Here is a 20,168-nt window from a genome sequence, read left to right as displayed (position 1 = left end):
TTGCACGGCGGATTGGTTAAAAAACGGCTGCCTTTGAAGAAAAAGAAAGTGATGCTTCACCAAGACAATGCATCGTGTCCCAAGTCAGTGAAAACAATGGCAAAAATTGATGAATTGAGCTTCGAATTGCTTCCTCATCCACCTTATTCTCCAGATCTGACCTTTTCCTGTTCTCAGTTCTCAAAAAATGCTGGTATGGGAAGAGATGTTCGGCGAATGAAGAGGTGATCGCCGAAACTGAAGCCTATTTTGAAGCAAAGGAGAAATCGTACTATAAAAATGGTATCGAAGAGTTGGAGGGTCGCTATAGTCAGTGTATCACCCTTGAAGGGAATTATGTTGAATAAAAAAAAATATTTTGTAAAAAAAATGTGTTTTACTATGGCAGGCTAAGGACTTTTCAATTAACCTCAGTTGTCATTCTCGTTTATACTCCTGGATCCAGATACAATTTTTTTGCCTCCTATCACCCTATTCCAGGTTATCTTAGGGTAGATCTTTTTCCTCTCCATATTTGTGAAAAGGTTCTCTTTGCCTGTCTTTTGTCCTCTATACGCTATAAGAATCCCCATCAAGTGAGTATGTCCCCTTCCTATGTAATCTTACATTGAGTTTATATTGAAGTCTCTTCTTATATCTTCACTTCTCGTCCAGTCCATCTTCCTTACACCCCGAACAATGTCAACATTGGCATTTCCCATATATTTCTTGAATTATTATTACAATACAATATTACAATACTACTTCTATTTGTTCTAATATAACCCATACTAGTTCCGTTCTTGTTTTTTTAAGGTTGCACTTTTTTCACTATTTTTTTCATGTTAAATAAAATAGGTAATAAAATGTTTATTCTGTTAGCACCTTATCTTTTAACTTCTATTGTAAATTCCGACTAATAATTCAGTACTCAGTCTCTTCTGTGTGGTGATTCTGCGTTCTCCAGTTTCTCAGTACACTCTGTAATTCTTCAATATTTACTTCCTTTGTGCTTTTCCTTTTTCTGATTAATCGGCGTCCAATTGAATATACTTAAAACTGCTTAAACAATTTTACATTATTTTTTTTTTAATTCTAAAATTCTAATTATATAAGTATCGCTTAAAACGCCTTCTACGTATTCGCCTTAAATTAGCCTATATATGTAAGTACACATGCATGTTTCTATTATGGTCATCACCTTGAAAGATAAGCTGACATGCACAATTTAATTCATTAAACTAAGTCATGTAACATAATATTGTTATATAATAGGGGCCATGTTGAATTTTCTCGCACCGAGCCCCTTAACTCCACCTTCATCCCCCCACTTCGGAACGATAAATCCCTATCTGAATCTGGACTTTTAACTTATTTCACAGTAAAAAGAAAATTGGATTGTTAGTTGCAAACATAGATTACTGATATGAACATTAAATAATAATTAAAAATGGTATTATTTTATACGATACTATTTTGTGCTTGCATCAACGTGTGCTACGGTCAAGATGATGGGTATCAGTTTTTCCGACAAGAAATTACAATTGATCCAGCATCTGTAAACAACATAACTGATAATTCCTCAAGTAAGTTTAGTTGTAGTATTGGAATTTACATATATATTTTAAAAATGTGTTCATCATTATATATTTTGATTGTTTTTATCGACACCAATTGCACCTTATAAGCTTAACATAAATTATAGTAGTAAGAAGATGTATAATATACAGTAATAATAAATAATAATGTCCTAATTTCACAGTTATACATAGTATATAAATTAAGACCTAATGATTCTTGAGTAATTTCCAGAATATTCATAAATGCTATTTATATTTAAGAAATAATATTCAACTTTAATTTCATTTTCTTTAAAATGGGTATTTAAACTTACCCATAATTACTCATTAACCATTTTGTTTTAGTTGACTATAAAATTATTTTTGATACCATTAACAAATCACCATTTTTCTTTCTAAGGTAAATATTCTGAGCAACAGGTCAGTACCATTGATGATATGAGGGAGACTCCACAACTAAAATTAACTAAATATCAATTTTAATCAGCATACGTCTTGCAATTCAATGCTTAAAACTTATATATCAGTTTTAATAATGTCGTTTTTTTTCATGAAACATGGAAATATCTTGATATTTAGTATCTAATGGGTGCTTGTTATCAGTTAAAAAACCTAAACTAACTATTAGATTCAATGGCTTTAACATTTCTCTACATGACATAGCATTTTCCATTTGGCATTATTATTATGCTATATAGTGCTAACTACACCAATCATGGAACGCTCAAAATTATGAAGAGTAATCTTTTAGACAGATAAGGAGGTAATCAATTAACTATGTCAGTGAAGGGAGTAGATACGCCATGAAACCTACACCATTTCGAAAGGTTCTAACAAGCCATTTCTTCAATCTCGACAATGAGGCGAAATATTTGTCCCCATAATATCTTGCTTTTCATATGAGATGATCAGAAGTATGACTGTAGTATGACGAGCTACTAAATCCAAATTAAACTGTTACAATTTATGTCTACCGACGTCAGCTAAACAAATTTCCAGATCCAACGTGCTCATGAAACATGACGACTTTTATTTACTATATATTCAGACAGGCAGAATAGCTTGACTTGTACATGATTTAGAGATGCCGAAGAAGAACATGCCGTCAAATTGACTGGACAAAATGTAGACATTACGAAACATATTTTCGCGCCTCTAACCCGAAAGCCAATAATTCATGTATTTTTTCAATAAATGCACTTTTCAGATTCACTGATCAGAATACATACAATTACAACATATCATTAGATCATGTAGTATTATCTGTGCTTAAATATAGAAAATTTCATTTTAGGGTAGATCATCGAAAGATATGATAAGAGAACAAGAAAACATATTTCTATTTTCCTAAAACACTGTATTCGATTATTACATTTAAAATAATTAAAACTTAACGATCAATAATTCATAACTTATAATATAACAATTATTATAAGATTTTCATAAAACTGTTATAACAAATAAATCCATCATGTGACAGAAGAAATTACTTAATAATCTTGCCATATGTTTCTTGAGTAATATTATTTCATAATATTCATCAATTTTTCGAAGATAACTATTTGCGCGAAACGATAAACGCAGCATATCATTATCGAGAGTTCCTTTAAATTAAATTTCTCCTATAAGGAGAAGGTTAAAGAATATTCTATCTTCTTTAAGGTTCCAAAAGTTTATGTCCCATTATAATACCAGCCAGCATGGTATCTGTACATTGAAACCGAAATATTCATGATGTAAAAACTATGATGATCTCTCACAATCTATATATAGTTCTCAAGCATTGTCTCGATTGCTCAAACTGAACAAAATAAAAGAGCTGCAAATATGATAAATGTTTGATGATAAAGATGTTCAAATATAAAATTTCAAAGAAGATTCTCCCACGCATGCATAAAGCAAGCAAAAATATCGATAAATAAGGCGGTAATTAGTGGTAATGCCTTAAATAAGATTTTGATACTTTTTTCGAGTCTTCTTGCCCAGTTCTAATAATCACTCTTAACTCTAACTTAATAAACACTTCAATTCTGCAATTCTTAACTCACAATCTTATGACACATAAAAATCTTCACAGTCTTAACTTAATAAGCAATCTCGACTTCAACCAGTAATTTGAGCAGTATATTGTATTATTATTCAATAATTTTTCGATTTACTTTTTATGTATTCTTGTTTTAATTTTTACGTCAAAGAACTACCCAGAGAAAAGGAATTTATAAAATTATGTCCCAATTTTCTATCACTACATATTATGTAATAACTTAATAAATATTCATTTGAGAAAACATCTTGAAAATATGTAATATTCTTACGAAAAGAGATTACAAAATGGATATAAGAATTTTAGATATTGTTTCCAATAATACAATATAATATTTTTCTATTCCGTAACTAGCAGCATCTACCGACAAACATAAAAGTTTATCATGCTAATTATTTTCAGAACTCAGGAAAACTGTCAATTTTTAAACCAATAAGCTGCTATTGGTACCATAGGACTTTTATGTCGCAGGAATATTATTCACTAAATCTAATCATTTTCACAATATTAGTCTCTTATTTTTCTCTCTTTTTGATCTTGACTCATGTTCTTTTAGATGTCTTCCATCTTTCAAAGATTTACTTCAAACTTTTATATTTCATTACACAGATATACACAAACAATTTAAATCAACGTATCTGAATTTGCTCCTCAACTATTCACTGATTATCCCATCTTAGTACTTATTTCCATAATGGTATCAACGCTTTTTTCCGACCACATGTCGTAGTTTGCATATGACGGTTAAATATTATTCTTTTTTCACCATTCTAGTTTTCTTGGTTAATTATGATTTTTACAAATATCGGAAATACCAGCATCTTTCCGCTATTAATTGCCAAAAAATGCTGTACTATGCAGCGAAAATGTGGTGCTATGTATATTAAGATGAAATTAACAATAACGTCTCAAATGCAAGTTTTTAGGTTTAATATTTTTATCTATAACCATAATACAGAGCAGCATTTGACCAGATAACATAGAAATATATTTCAACCCATGGATTATAATACAAGCATTACCTTGTTCTGAAATATCGCCAAAATCTCAATGTTAGAGTCACAGATAGCTGTGACATTCAGCAAATGAATAATTATGGCCAAAGGACTAATGCATAATTATGATTAGCGTCCGATATGTCGGCACATTTATTTCAGTTTGTTTAACTACATAAATTAAAGTGAATTATTGTAATTAATCATTAACATATTATGCAATTAACTAAATACAAATGGATAACCGTAAAAATGGGTCTTATCTTATATTATTAAAATATTTACATATTATACATAACCAATTTAACGTACATAATATTGTTTTATCTAATCAAAAATTATATTAATATTAATCACTAGTAATTCTACAAGAGCTAGCAATAAATTCGCGTTATGGTTTATCACGATTTCTTTTAAAAGAACAAATATTTTACTACTATTCGATATTCAATTTCCGCTATAATACAATCAAAAAGTAAATAACAACCATTCACAAACTAACTAATGGCTTAGCATCGATACTATTGTTTCAGTTACATTACATATTTCAAGAACTAACAACGCTATCTCTGGCATTGGCCAGGCCTATCATCTGCCATTAATACATAAAGAAAATTAAATTAAATTGTTCTTAAATAGTTAAATTAAATAAAATCAAATAAGAGATATTTATTACAGTAGCAACATTATTTACTGGAGATATAACCAATAAGAAATTACATCATTCTATAAAGTATTTACAGTCATTCTTCGACCACCATATTCGCCTGATTTATTAGGTGTAGAAATAAGCCTCTGATTTATCTCATTACCCGAGTTAATATCAGGTCACAACATTGCAGTGTTTACAATTTTGTGCATAAAATAAACATAAAATAAAGTAACTAAGTTTTTCCTGTTTTAATAAGAGTTATATAAAATATTTAAATACTAATTAAAATGTTAATAAAATATTTCCAATAAGACGTTGAATCTGACAGCTGTTATGACAACAATATAGTTTTAAATGGGAATATACTCAAATTTATTATCTTTAGGACCTTAAATATAACACCAATTAATAACGTCAATGATTCAATCATATCGCATATACATTTAATATGAACACATGTGTAAAATTATTCTTTATAAATCTTATTGACTTTTCTTATCCATCAAAACGAAAAAATTTTATTACTATTTTTCTTATTGCAAATGTCTTGTTGGATTTAATTTGCGTAATATGGCTGTCATAATACACGTTTTATTTTTTAGAAGTTTAGTTAAATTAGGTGGTATACATACATTTGGCGCTTTTAATAAAAAAATATTCATAATCATTCATTAATCAATTGTCTGGCAACGTCAAATAACTTTGAGACTTTCTGGAGATTTTGTTTTTAAATTATTTAATTAATACATTGTTACTAGTCGTTTCCGTCTAACCTACAATTTGTCTTTATGCTAACTTAAATCTAGGTATATAACTAGGAGGACCCATCGGCCCTAACTCAGTCTCTGGTGAAATAATGTTTATACATGTCGCTGCTGAATTTTTTAATATATACTACACAACACTACACAAGATCAGATGGTTTGATTCTTTTGAGTCTGTGTCCTGTTCTGGTGGTGTCCAAAAGTTGCAATATTTCAATATTTGTATGAGAATGGAGTTTTTCCTTATGCCCCCTTGCAATTCTCTTGATTTCTTGACTGACTATGAGTATCTGAAGGTACCGATGTAGGTAATCAGTCCTAGAGTATTTAGGTGCACCCGCAATACTTCTCAGGACTTTCTTCTGAAAAATTTGTATTTTGTTTATGTTACTCTTTACAGAACATCCCCAAAATTGAACTCCATATTGCCATATAGGTTTCAATAATAGCAATTTATTATGTACTGATAATTGTGATTTTCTTCCAATTAGCCAGTACATTTTCCTATATTTTAATTCCAGTTCTTTTCTTTTCTTCTTTATATGTTCCTTCCAGCGAAGTTTTGCATTGAGATTTATTCCGAGATATTTAGCGTTGTTGCTATATGAAATGATAGTGTTATTTAATGTTATTGGTGCTTATACTTTCTGTTTATAGGTGAACTGCACATGTACAGATTTACTTTCATTAATTCTTATTTTCCAAGCTTGTGTCCAATTATTTATATTGTCGCAGTATCATCAGCAAATGTAGCCATCGTGATATTTTCCATTTGTGCTATATCACAAGTGTAAAGTATGCCACAGTTAGGAATTATATATTGGTCAGACAATGTTTTTCCATATTTGGGCCTATAGGTACTCGATCTAAAATGCAAGAAACACACCAGGTTTGTATATAGGAGCTCAAGACATTTTTAAAATTTATGTAGATATGAGTAATTATATGAGTATTCCTCTATCTAAATCGTCATATTTGTTTCATTTTTATACTTAAACCTATAATTGCTACCTTTAGTTCTATAAAAATGACGTCATAATAATAAATTTCGGTAAAATTATACACAAAAATAGAAATAAAAACAAATACAGCCTAAGATATTTTATAAAGTCTCAAACCAAAGCGTAGAATCAAAAAATCTGTCAATTATTTTTACTTTTCTGAGACTTCTGGCGACCAAGACTCACTGTGTGCCTCAACGTTTTGTGTTTTGCTATATCTGATGACCTAATGTCACGTCAAAAGATCTTCGAAGGTTCTTGACACATATATGCCTCTAAAAAATCTGTAACATGGTTTAGATACCTACTTTTTTATTTTCCTTTATTCAAATATTGAAATAATCTGTATATAACGCGTTCGTTTTTAGAAGCACATAGTAATACTTTCGAAAAGAAGACAAACAGCTATGAAAAGAGGCTCGAATGTGTATATCGAATTAAATCATCATAGCAGCTATGAACTAAATAACTATGAACTTAATAAAGCAATTGTTCTGTTGACTGGAATTAACTGGCATAATTACATAGTGGGGCAAACATTTTGAAAGGGGCAAAATTAGTTTAGAAGATTTACTAACCTGTTCCCTTTTTACTTAAAAAAATTGATGAAATTGTAATTAATAATAAATTAATAGTAGTTTTGATGAAATAACATAACATTTTAAAAAAGTAGCAATTAATTTAATTGTATTTTTATTCAGTTAGTTCATCATTTGGATATTTATTATTAAGATTTTTTTATTAAGATTTCTTTATTGAAAGAAAATGTTAATTTTAAATAGGAATAACATACATATTTTAATTTGTTTTTACGTAATGTATAAGATAAAATAAATATGTCTCTTTATATGTAAATTAAATATCATCCACTCCCCTCCGTTCACATATTTATCAAACCTAGTCCATAGAATTATCAGCGCTTATTTATTGTTTTATCTACCCATGTTAATCAAAGCTACCCAGGAACGTCTGTTGTTCAGCGTCAGAGACGACGGTCAGGTCGATTAGCGTAGGGTGAATGCGTGAAAAAAAGAGCGTTTTGTTTCAGTTTCAGCAGTGTAATTAGTACGTATTAACGATGCCATCGTGGTGGTCTCGTCTGTTTCTGGTCTGTTGCCTCTGTATTTATTTGTGCGCGAGTGATGCCAACAGCGGATATCAGTTCTATCAGAGGGAATCCACTTTGGATCCTCGGATCATCAATCGTGGATCACAAAAGATGTCACGTAAGTTCGTAACCAAGTAGATAGAGCTGAGCTCTGTTAAGGGAGTGTTACTAAAAACTCAATGTTTTCATATTTTTAAAGCTTAGAAAGCTAAAGCTAAACCGCGCCATCTAAAACAAAACTTTATTCGCGTATTTTTTTTACGGACGGTTGACATGATGTCTCAACTTCTACTGAACCAACTTACTTGAAATTATTCCATTGTATCAAAGTAAAAAAGTTAAACAATTTTTTTGGTGAAATGGGCATTTTTACCATTTTCCAATATTTATAATTTTTTCAAAGGTAGTAAAAATGCAAATTTTGTCTTACTTTAATACCATGGAAAAATGTACGGAAAAGGGTTACACCAAATTTCAAGTAAATTGGTTCACTAGACTTTAAGACATGATGACAACCGTCTCGAAAATAATTTAAAATTTGAAAAATAATTTTAACAATTCATTCTCAAAAGGTTAAGCTTTAAAAATATCTCTTTTTATAATTATTTGCAAGTTATAAAACTAGCAAATACAATTTGTTGTTATTAACTGATATTAATTTTCTTATTTATTATTATATGAATTGATATTATTGTTGTATTTTTTAACATTCTCTAATAATTAATCCTAATAATAATAAATTCAAAATTAAACTTTCAAAATGTTAAATATAAGTTATATAAAATATGTTATATAAATAATATATAATTTTGAATTAAAATTTTAATTAACAAATATTAAAATTTTAATGAAGTGATAAATAATATTTGATTTGTAACTGCATATTATAATATTTAAATATAATACATATATCTAAAATATTTCTTTCTTATATTATGGAAAATAATATAAAATATTTTAATTTCCTAAATATGTTAATAAATAAAAATATATTGAAATATCATTTAAAGAACAGATATATTATAATTAAATCCAATTTTCCTATTACTTTAATTTTTAGTATTTCATTTTAATTTCTTAAGGGAATAAAAATTAAACAATTATTCCTACTTGCATTTTTTATTATTTTTAATTTTGGATTATTTATTATACTATATATCAACTTTATTAAATATATATGGAAAAACATATGTCCTTCCTCAGAAGAATGTTCTTTTATTCAACTATGGCACTGTTTCTTTTATTGCCTTTCAAACATTCAACGTATTTTGCGATAAATATGATTACCATTTTTTTGAGAAAATATAGTACCAAAGCTTACAAATTCAAATAGGTTTTAAAATCATAGAAATACACAAAAATAAAGGAATATTGACGAATATTTTTTAAATGACGTATCTATGAGAAGTTTAACATATACGTAGTGTAAAAACAGTAATAATTATCTGTATATATATATATATATATATATATATATATATATATATATATATATATATATATATATATATTTGTTTTAGGTAATTAGGTTATTTAAATTGAATTAATAAAATAAATTCGTTCTCAAATTTGCATAAGTATTAGTATTATTAATATTAGTATATTTGCATAAATATCTGACATTGACAGAGGTACCACAGATGCATTTATGTCTCTTCTTTAATACTATTTTTCTATATATATAATATATATTATATATAATATCTATATATAATAGAATCGTTTATAATATGCTTTTTCAAATTTACTTAGAAACCACCGAATGCTAAATCTGTTAAGGACATTCTTTTTTTCAAATAAATACTGATAATTACTACTAGTATATAATACAACCACTTGTGATATAAAATGAGTCCAACTCTTTATATTTAACTGAAAATGGTAACTGTCTAAAGTTTACTGTCTTTTATTCTTATTTAATTGCGGCCACCAAACTACTTTTTCTGCGTAAAACACTTCCTTGCTGGTTTTCATCATGGGAAGTATAATTTTCAGATCAGTAATAATTTTACTCATAATTTGATTGAATGAGATACTATTGCCAACTACCAATATGATCTGATATTAAATACTCGGAAACAAACCGAAGATATTATGGTCGACAATGCTCCCATCTACATATCCAAACAGTTTTTAATGGAATATCCTTCTCTACCAACATGTCTACTATAATGATTCTTTGTTACCCCTCATATCAACTCAGTTGAATATACAGTGATATTTTTCAGCCTTCTGATCTACTGTATATCTGTTTTCAAGCTTCTTTAATAAAAGTATTATAGTAATTATAAAAAAATGCAATTAAATATATCATTTATATTTACCGAGTAGCAATTTGAAATAGTTTATTTTTTAACATAGTTTCTTCAAAATTTATTTTATGTACTTTATCCATTCCTCAATTGCAACCTTTGTTGATACATTTGTTGGGATTTTCCCCACTAGTGTACTATGATACGAAGAATAGTCCATAGCAATAATTGATGGCTCCTCCAAGTTCTTTAAAAGGTGATTTTCAAACCACTGCAAAAACAAGTTATTGTTCATTTCTCCATGGTAGTCACCCTTAGACTTAGAAAACACTAATTCTGCACCAGGAAAAAAACCATTCCTGTTTCCAGCATGAAGAACTATATGTCTGCAATGAATTATTAATAAATGTTATGATTAACAAATCCTAATAGATAGTTATTACAACCTGTATCTTTTTCCGTCAACTTTGCTTGTCTTTACACAATATTTATTATAATCTTGCCATGAGTACCATTATGAAATTTCCATGGCTTATCTAAATATACAAATTGATATAGTTATTCTTTCTTGATTTTGTTTTTAAAAATCGTATTCTATTAAAAGCAATGTCTGAAAGTTCTATGAAACCGCTTTATAGGTTATCTTTACTCCACTTAAGTCCTATATTACCCAACAATGTATGAAGTATTGAAGGGATATACTAAGATACATCCCTCAAACAGCTGCATATGTTTTAGCTTTTTATAGATACTCCAGGCCAGCAATTTTCTCTGAAATAATTGTATTAAATTACGTTTCTATTGAAAAAACTACTTACTGTTTTTATAGATTTTGTATATTTATCTCTGATACAGCTAATATCAAGCTGATCTTGTTTCGTGCCCTGTTTCTCACAAAGACGGTTTCTCTTTGGCGAACTTAAGGTTATATTGGTTTTTATTTTTTGAGATATTTTAGTGACCGTGTCCGTACTTATATTCAGTGCGGCTTCAACAAGCTAAAAAATATTTTCAATAAAAACCGCGGCGATTTGAAATTTATTAAAACAAAATATTAAAAACGTGCAATACATTAAACATCTTGATGAAGTATGTACAAAAAAAACGTTGGATAAACTATATATCCATACTTCAATTAAATTATATTATATGAAGTAAAATACTTTTTTAAAAATTAATATAATATGAAATGTTTCCTATATTTATATAACATTTAACCTTAACATTCTGTCTGTGGTCCGATAAAATGAATGAATTTTGTAACAGGTTAATGTATTAATTTATACCATTAGTTACACCCTTCAATTGGCTTTACCGATAAGGTAATCAAATTCAAGAGAAATGTCAAACTACTTTTGCAATGTTATTACCGATTGTGCGTGGCTCTAAATGTTAGATGCAGTTTCAAATTGCAGGTTTAATTATCGTAATAATTTTCTTCATTGTAACACAGAAATAAGCTTACGTTATTCAGTGGATGTGCAAAAACGTAGTTTGAACATTGGGTAAACACCGGGTCACTTCGGCTTCGAATTACAAAAAATAATAAACTGTTTGTTTGACTGAATATAAAAATTCAGAAATGGCTAATAATTTTTAACAAATCACATATTGTTTCTTTAATACCGCGTATCCTTATTTAAATTTTTTTGTATAAGGCAATGAATATAATTTCTTGTTCCATTGTTGCCCACAAATTGATCCTCAATAGATACGTTCCGAGTCGTCCGGGGGAGTAGGCGCAGCTCAATATGGGTCCTCTAGAAGAGACACTTATAAGCTTCAAAATATTCGTCCATACTCTCGGCAATTGTCCGGTAATTGGTCCATTTATACTAATTCCCTAAGCTCTATTTGGCAATTGAAGATGCATCTTTTAACCCCCTATTATTTGCATCTATAACATCTAATACATTATTTTTGGATGGAAGAGAAGTATATCAAATGTCTGCGTCCCCAGTTAAGTGGACATAGAAGGTAATGAGAGAGCAGATTCCGCACCTGAAGAAGCCAAGGTGGCAGACTCCTAGTCTCCCATATTATATGGACCTATTATTACCACTAAAATTATTTTTTTAAATATGTTTTAAAGTCTCCTTTTACCAACTATGGATTTATCTGGACTCGACCTAAAGATTAACGTGAGCTCCGAGCCACGGTCTTCAGAATTACGCCTACCGACTGGCGAGTGACCAACTTTAGAAATCATCCCAGGAGACATCCGGTCTTACCCAGCCTGGTTACTGGCGTGACTGGGATCATTCCCCTTGCCGGATTTTACACCCTTGCCTAAGACAATCACAAATTCTAAACAATCACTAACATAAATTTACGACCATGCCCCAGCAGGATTCGAACCCGCGGCTATCGCAACAGTAGGACAGTTCTATCGCCTTTACCACTGCGCCACCAAGCCGATTGTGAATAATTTTATTAAACCGGAATGGGACTAGCTGGAGGGCGATGATAAATTATGGCTCATTAAGCAAGATTTATTTGCTTCTTTAACATTGGTTCATGATCGGACATTGTCCATTCTCACACTCCTATCTTGCAACTGGCGATATTCCCTCTTTGTGTGATCATTTTTTACTATTAGATACGGTCTAAGATGTTTTGCTATCATGCGAAGTTCTAAAATATATTAAAGATATACATGAAATACTCAAAACTCTCGAAACTATCTACACTTTAAACCATATCAATAAACTTTTTAATTATCTTCGTTAAATCCATTTACAATATTCTATTTAATCCAAGTTATCTCAAATTAAATTGTATTTTAGAGAAACCAGACCATATTTTCTTTATAACCTTTATGCTATATTGTATCTACTGGTTTTATTTCAATATATTAATATATTATGTATTATGTACCATATTTTTGTTTCATTCATTTTATATATTGATTGGTTATTGCTTTATTTATACAATTTATGTTTCAATCGTCAATTTATTTTATACATGTTTATGCTATATATACCGAAGTCCTAATCTAAATATACTATCTATCTATCTATACATATATATATATATATATATATATATATATATATATATATATATTTCACATAGTGATGTCTTTGGGTGAAAACTTGTAACAATATTTTGTCACACTTTTGAAGCTTTATTCAGCGTGTTAATATCAGGTCTATTATAGGGGATGAATATAAAGACTTCTCAGCCATTCGTTTTCAATATCCGCCGATTCACTAAAAATATTTGTGGTCTAGTGCAGTCCAGTCTATAATTTTAAAGTCTAGATGGTTTTAAAATAATATTAAGAAACCCCGAAATTATTTTTCCTTAACCTAATATTTTATTTAAGCAATAATCATACAATTACTTATTTGAAATAACTACTATATTCCTTTTAAATTATAATGTAGAAGAAAAAAGTGTCCTCCAAACGTTTGACCAACCTTAAAGTAATTGGGTATATATTTTAATTAAATTTCTGTATAAGCAATAAAAATACTTATGTAAATACGAGTATTGTCAACTAATTGAACATTTTTCATTGCGTAATAACAATTAGAACAAATTAAAAATGTGATTGGGTATAGTGTAGAATTTCACTTATGAATTTATATTAATAATAATAATCAAATTATCTTACAATTAAGAGTAGAATATGATATATTATAATATTGTAACTGACAATGACCTTGTTCGCTCAGATTGGCACTTTTAAATATCGTATCTTGACTTTCTTGTTTGGTTATTCTGATAGATTACTTTAGGCAGCTTTATAGTTCGGGCTTACAATATGTAATATGTCGGTAAAAAACAGGATTGTGGTAATATGTGTATTTTCTTAATTACTGATTATTTTACTGTTGCAAATTGGGCAACATAACATTTTATGTTATTTCCCAAAAGCCATCATAAAGACAACTTGGCCATACGGCTTTCAACTGTAGGTCGCAACAAGCAATAACAATATTGAAGTATTAGAAAGGTTCAAGAACAAAGCAGTAAGGAACTTGGTCAATATTCCCCAAAACATTAGCAACAAGTACATGTATTTATATATATATTTGGTTGCATCTTGCAACACTTGCCGTTTTTATTTTAGACAGTTTAAAGAAATAAGACAGCAATTTCGAAGCATGCAGAATAACAGAACGTACCATCGCTTTATACACAACAATTTAAATTACAATTTGTGTTTCGGTCGTATATTTATTTTATACATATTTATGATGTACTGTTTTATTTTTATCCACCAAGCATAATTTAAAATATATATAAGTTGTAATTAAATAAAAATAAATTAATTTAAAAAATTCTGTTTTTCAGAACCATTTTATAAATATATATTTTATATAGTGATATTTCTGGGCAAAAGTCTGAAACAATATTTTGTCAAACTTTTGAAACTTTATTCAGCGTGTTAAAATCCGGTCTATTACAGTGGACGAATCTCTAGACATCCCAGCCATTCTTTTTCATTATTGCCTATTCACTAAAAATATTTGTGGTCTAGTATAGTCTAGTCTATTATGTTAAAGTATATAATGTTAATTCAGTCAGTAATACATAACTCCTCTATAAAATATTTACGGGGTGTTAATTTATTGCTTCAATTTTAAGGAAAATGGGACTGATCCATCGATTTCAATATATGAATACGGTTTTCAACGTCTTAAAAGTAATAATTGGATGCAGAAAACAAAAAGAGTTCTGGACAGCCAAGAAATTTTAAAGACGAGGATTTGAATGTATTACTCTATGAAAACATACTTGAAAACATTAAAATGGGAAGTGCTGCACTACCCACTGTACTTTCCACACCCTGCTTCTTCTGATTACTGCTTGTTCCGACATGTGAGCCGTGACCTGACTGAGACGAGCTTCACTTTTTAGAAGATACCTAAGAATGGATCGTTCCATGGATAGCCCCAAAAGAAACATCGTCCTTTCGAGATCCATTACCATCGTACCCATTTTGTATAAAAAAGCATCAAATTAAAAAATATCCTTTAAAATTCATTTAGCAGACCTATGATTATTTTATATAATGCAACTTTTTTAAGTTGCTTACAATTTTTATAAATTTTCAGTAACATTACTTTCTATTTTCATAGAAATAATGAGCTATTTTAAAGATAAATAAAAGTAAATGAGTATATAAATAGAATACTACAGTACTATATTTAATGAGTATAATTTCTAGTTATCCCTAATCAACCTTTGTTTTTTAGTTATTTCGGTCTCTATTTAAAGACCACTTCCAATTAGTTATATTTAAAAAAAACGAACATGTTTTTAACAACACCATTTTTATATCCATAATGAGCTGTTTTAAATAAGTAGGTAGGTAATTACTATTAAAATACTAATTAGAACACTTCAGCTACAAATTAGCTTAATAAATATATTATTATCAAATATCAATGTATTTCTATATCTAATTAGCTATTGTTTCAAGAAGACTCAAAATTTGTCTTTGATGATAATTCTGAAGGAACGATGGACTAAAGTAACTGTATGATTCAAAGTCTGGTCTATTTCCTGGACAAAATATTGTGATAAACTGTAGTTAACTGGGCAGCAAAATGACGTAATACTTCTGCAAAATATCAATTGTTGGTTATTAAAGTTATTTTAGTGATATCTCTGTCTTTTAAGTGACAAGATATTAAATTATTCATGTGATACAGTTTAGTTTTTCTTGTTGAAGTATTATACATTTACGGTAATATCAAAAAATCGTTTTTGAAATATCGTATCTTGTTCCTGTTCGAACTAACTGAATAGAGACGCAGTCTGTTCTGTACCGAACAAATTCATGACGTATGTACAAAACTAATTTGGATAGACTGTATATAAATCTGTGTCCTGTTCTAGTGTTATAAATAATTGCAATACTTCAATATTTACATGATAATGGAGTCAGCCTCATATCTTCCATTTTCTTTTACAATTCTTGATTTCCTCAGTGACAGTCGGTATTTGAAGTCTTGGTGTAAGTAATCAGTCCTATAGTATCTGGGTGCACTTACTATTCTTCACAAAGTCCTATGCCTTGAAAAACTTGTGTTATTTATGTTAATATGTTATATCCATAATTATAATACTTGCTTATATAATAATAATTTATTATGAATTGATAATTGTAATTAACTTCATTAATTAAATTAATTAATAAAATCATTAATTCTTACAATTAACCAATACATTCTGTACATACTGTTTTTTAACATGTTCCTTCTAGCGAAGTCTTGCATCAAAAGTCATTTCGAGATACTTGACGTTACTGCTATATGGAATAATAATATTATTTATTATTTTTGTTATTTGCGTGGTATAATATAAAAAAACTACACAATAATACGGATTTGCTTTGTACAGGTTAATTTTATCTTCCAGGATTTTGTCTAGTTATTTATATTGCTAACGGCCTTTTGTAATATACTTGTTTTCTTCTTTGCAACTGTCTCCGTCAGCGAGATCGATAACAGTAGTATGTGAAAAGTAGAAACATCTGCCTTAGTTTCCTTAATTGTAGAGAAGGCTTACTCCTGTTTAACTCTAAACGTTCTATATAATTTATTTTAACATTATAGTACATCTAATACATATATTATCGAAAGACTTAAAACTACAATTAAGAACACAGGTATAATAGTTTGTAGGCTAGATTTGTTTGGTTCACATTTAACTCTTTTCCACACCATCCATGAAATAGAGCTTCTAGTCGCGTTTTTTTATGTAGCGGTATCCCCCTGGAGACCTAGTCCACCTAATAAACAACTGTATATCTGTGAAAGGTATTTTACTTTCATTCGAGAACATATTTACCTTTTTACGTTTAGTTTTTGTTTCCTTCAATGGTGTATTTACTTCTCAAGTCATCTTGGTATCACTGTATATTTTATTTCTTTTTCTACTATCTGTGTACACCATTCTTCATAAAATTAATCACTGAATTCTGTTTAATGCATTTACCATATCTACAAAACAGTTAGTATTCATTACCTCCTCATAAGTTCTAACCTAATGCTCATATTTAATTTTGAACAACTACAATCATATCTGTGCACACCAATCTTTCGAGCCCTACAATACCATTTTCTACAGTTATATTCAATTAATTATATACATACCTTTAGTTCTTTCATACATACCTTCAGTCACTTTAATTTTTTCACTCATTGCCCAATTCAATCACTAAACCGTTAATTTCTAATCTGTCTAAAACATGTTCACAATTCCACCATTTATCAATACTTCCTCTATATGTCTTATAGAGTATCCAAACATTTTTTGAATGGAATATCCTTCTCGACCATCAATATATCTGCAATTAATTATTAGTAAATATAATGACCAACAAAACATAATCGAATGCTATTCTTTACACTTTTTTTGTTACTGCCTTGCCAAAGGTGCCACATTGAACCATTTTGAAATATTCAAATAAGTTTCATCAAGATACACAAATTCAAATAGTTTATCTTCCTTGGTCTTATTTTATGCCTTTAAAAATTCAATTATTTTTAAGGTAATGTCTGGAAGTTCTATTAAACCTCTCCGAGGGTTATCTTTACACCACTTAAACCCTATGCCCTGTAAGAGTGTATGAAAGGATGTCTTACATCCCTCAAAAAGCTGCATGTCCCTAATTATTTTATGTTTACTTAAGAGCCAATGGAACAGAGCCAATATCAAGATGGTCGAGATTCGTCACGCACTTGTATGTAGATAGGTTTTCTTGGGTGAATCTAACGTAATATTATTCATTTTTTAAGCGATGTTATTCCCAGTATCCACACTAATATTTAGCTAAAAAACATTTATAATAAAATTATGACGACTTATCAAAATAACTAAAGATTTATTATTATTTTTGTTCAATTATTTTATTTAGATTATAATTTTTTTGTGTGTAGAAGCCAAACTGAAGTAAAACTCATGTTAACTCGAGTTAATGCAGCAACATTGCAATATTTCGACGTCACAAATATCCATTACGCATTATTAAAAAAACTTTGAATAGACTATATATAATGATACAATATAATTACGAGGGGAAATCAAATATAAATGGTAATTTTACTGTGCTGGGTTCTATCCGCAGTACAGTCATGAGTGATCGCTAGGTACCTTCACCTGATGCACAACGGATCATTATAAAATTTTTAACCAATGAAGTCCTTAAACCATCGGAAATTTGACGATGTTTTTTTTGAGTCGTATTGTAACTTGTGATGAGACGTGGGTTGATAAGTACACTCCTGAATTAGGTATTAAGAATTTTACCCGACCTAAGGCTACCTAGTCAAAACCAAAACCAAAACATTCTGAGTCTTTATAGTCGACAAGAATCACGTATCGAAGTAAATGACGGAGTGTGCTCATTCGAGACGTCATCATCCCCCATGACAACGCCAGGCCACACAACGCAGTGACAAGAAATATATTGGAATAAATGCGCTGGGAAATCCTTGAGCACCCTTCTTATAGCCCTGACTTGTCTCTTCGTGATTATTTTGCAACGAAGAAATAGTTGAGTTTAGTTTGTTTACCATGGTATACACAATCACAAGCACCATTCATATTGGTTCATATGTAGCAATTTCTATAACTAAATCAAAATGACTCGACAAAAGTAAAAATATATTTTCATATTGTTACATATGAATGAGGCCAACAACTTTTAACAAGAAAATTACAAAAACACCAAGAAAATAATAATTGACCTTCAACTCTGTCGATGTTATATAAGATAATTTAATATTCAGTACGGCGACACACGTACAATAATGTTCGACCTTCGGAACAATCACCATAACCAAATTACACACTCAGATTTACATACTAATCGAATTCGTGTTGTTTATATGAAAGAGGAATTTTAATTTCAGGCACTCAGTACCTGTGTATCGCCCTGGGGATATGTTCGAATGTTTACCCATCGAACGCTCAATCCCCGAAAATCCCCAGAGTCGTTCATCAATGGCAGCAGCTCGAGTTCGACTACAGTTCGACGGCGCAGAGAGATGCCGACGTAGCTTCCGGTTATTTCACGCCGGGAGTTATAGCTCCTATCGATGTGGACGTTTACTATTCACGTAAGTTAAAATTTATGTTTACAATAACCGTTGGTTCTAACGTTTTGCATTTAAATTGGATAATTAAATTAAACATATTTCATTTTGGTCGAATAACTGGTTTCTAAACCTAAGCTGCAGTCAGTGCGAACATCTTTCGGTATTAATTACACCTTACATTAGAGAAGGTTCATACAATTTGAATTTACAAATTAATAAGCGTTCGAAACTATAAACTGAAAACAGTCGAAACAGTCGATCGTCGCAAAACAGTCGAAACAGTTGAAAACTAGCGACTGAAAATAGTAATCCGGTTCGACTATTTTTTTCAATTAGTGATGTAAGACGAAGATGGACGAATCCTTTTCTGCATAAATTGTGAGAGAGGAAAGGACGAAGGTAATTGCTTGGGTAGTTAATTATATAAGTGGTTATATTTTCCAACGGTAGTAGAAGGGAGGGACGGAGATGTATACATTCCTTCACGAACTAACTTTTAAAACCAGAAGGAAAAAAGTTATTACTAAATACTATTATAATAATTATGCATAACATGCAATTTAAATTTAAATTTTAATCAAAGTAGAATTACTTTTATATTTAAATATTCTGTGGATCTGTAAAAAGAAATGGAATTTTTCTACGGAATAGAATTATACCTCACAAATGTTTTATTGTATTTTAATGTGTAACTGCTATTTTTAAATAATATACTATAATAAAAACAGACAATA

The 20,168-nt window shown here is 29.5% G+C and overlaps 1 protein-coding gene across 4 annotated transcripts in view; it reads left to right on the top strand.

The window, feature by feature from the left end:
* LOC143195879 (major royal jelly protein 9) overlaps nucleotides 1-20,168 on the top strand; it is a 55,306-nt gene that overhangs the window by 20,374 nt on the left and 14,764 nt on the right. The window contains exons 2-3 of one of the 4 annotated variants that reach the window (XM_076403391.1): nucleotides 7,971-8,241; nucleotides 19,249-19,455. In XM_076403391.1, the coding sequence (XP_076259506.1) occupies nucleotides 8,094-8,241; nucleotides 19,249-19,455 (355 nt within the window). In that variant the 5' untranslated portion in view covers nucleotides 7,971-8,093. Of the gene's footprint in view, nucleotides 1-1,407; nucleotides 1,566-7,970; nucleotides 8,242-19,248; nucleotides 19,456-20,168 lie in introns of those variants that run through there. The other 3 variants (XM_076403399.1, XM_076403407.1, XM_076403413.1) reach the window with 3 other exon arrangements.

This window comes from Rhynchophorus ferrugineus, unplaced genomic scaffold (assembly GCF_030347505.1).
Source record: "Rhynchophorus ferrugineus isolate W39M unplaced genomic scaffold, kcgeb_rfMv2 rfM1, whole genome shotgun sequence".
NCBI classification, from domain to species: domain Eukaryota; kingdom Metazoa; phylum Arthropoda; class Insecta; order Coleoptera; family Curculionidae; genus Rhynchophorus; species Rhynchophorus ferrugineus.
The sequence above is the reverse complement of the archived record's forward strand: the minus strand, read 5'-3'. Positions and strand labels throughout refer to the sequence as shown.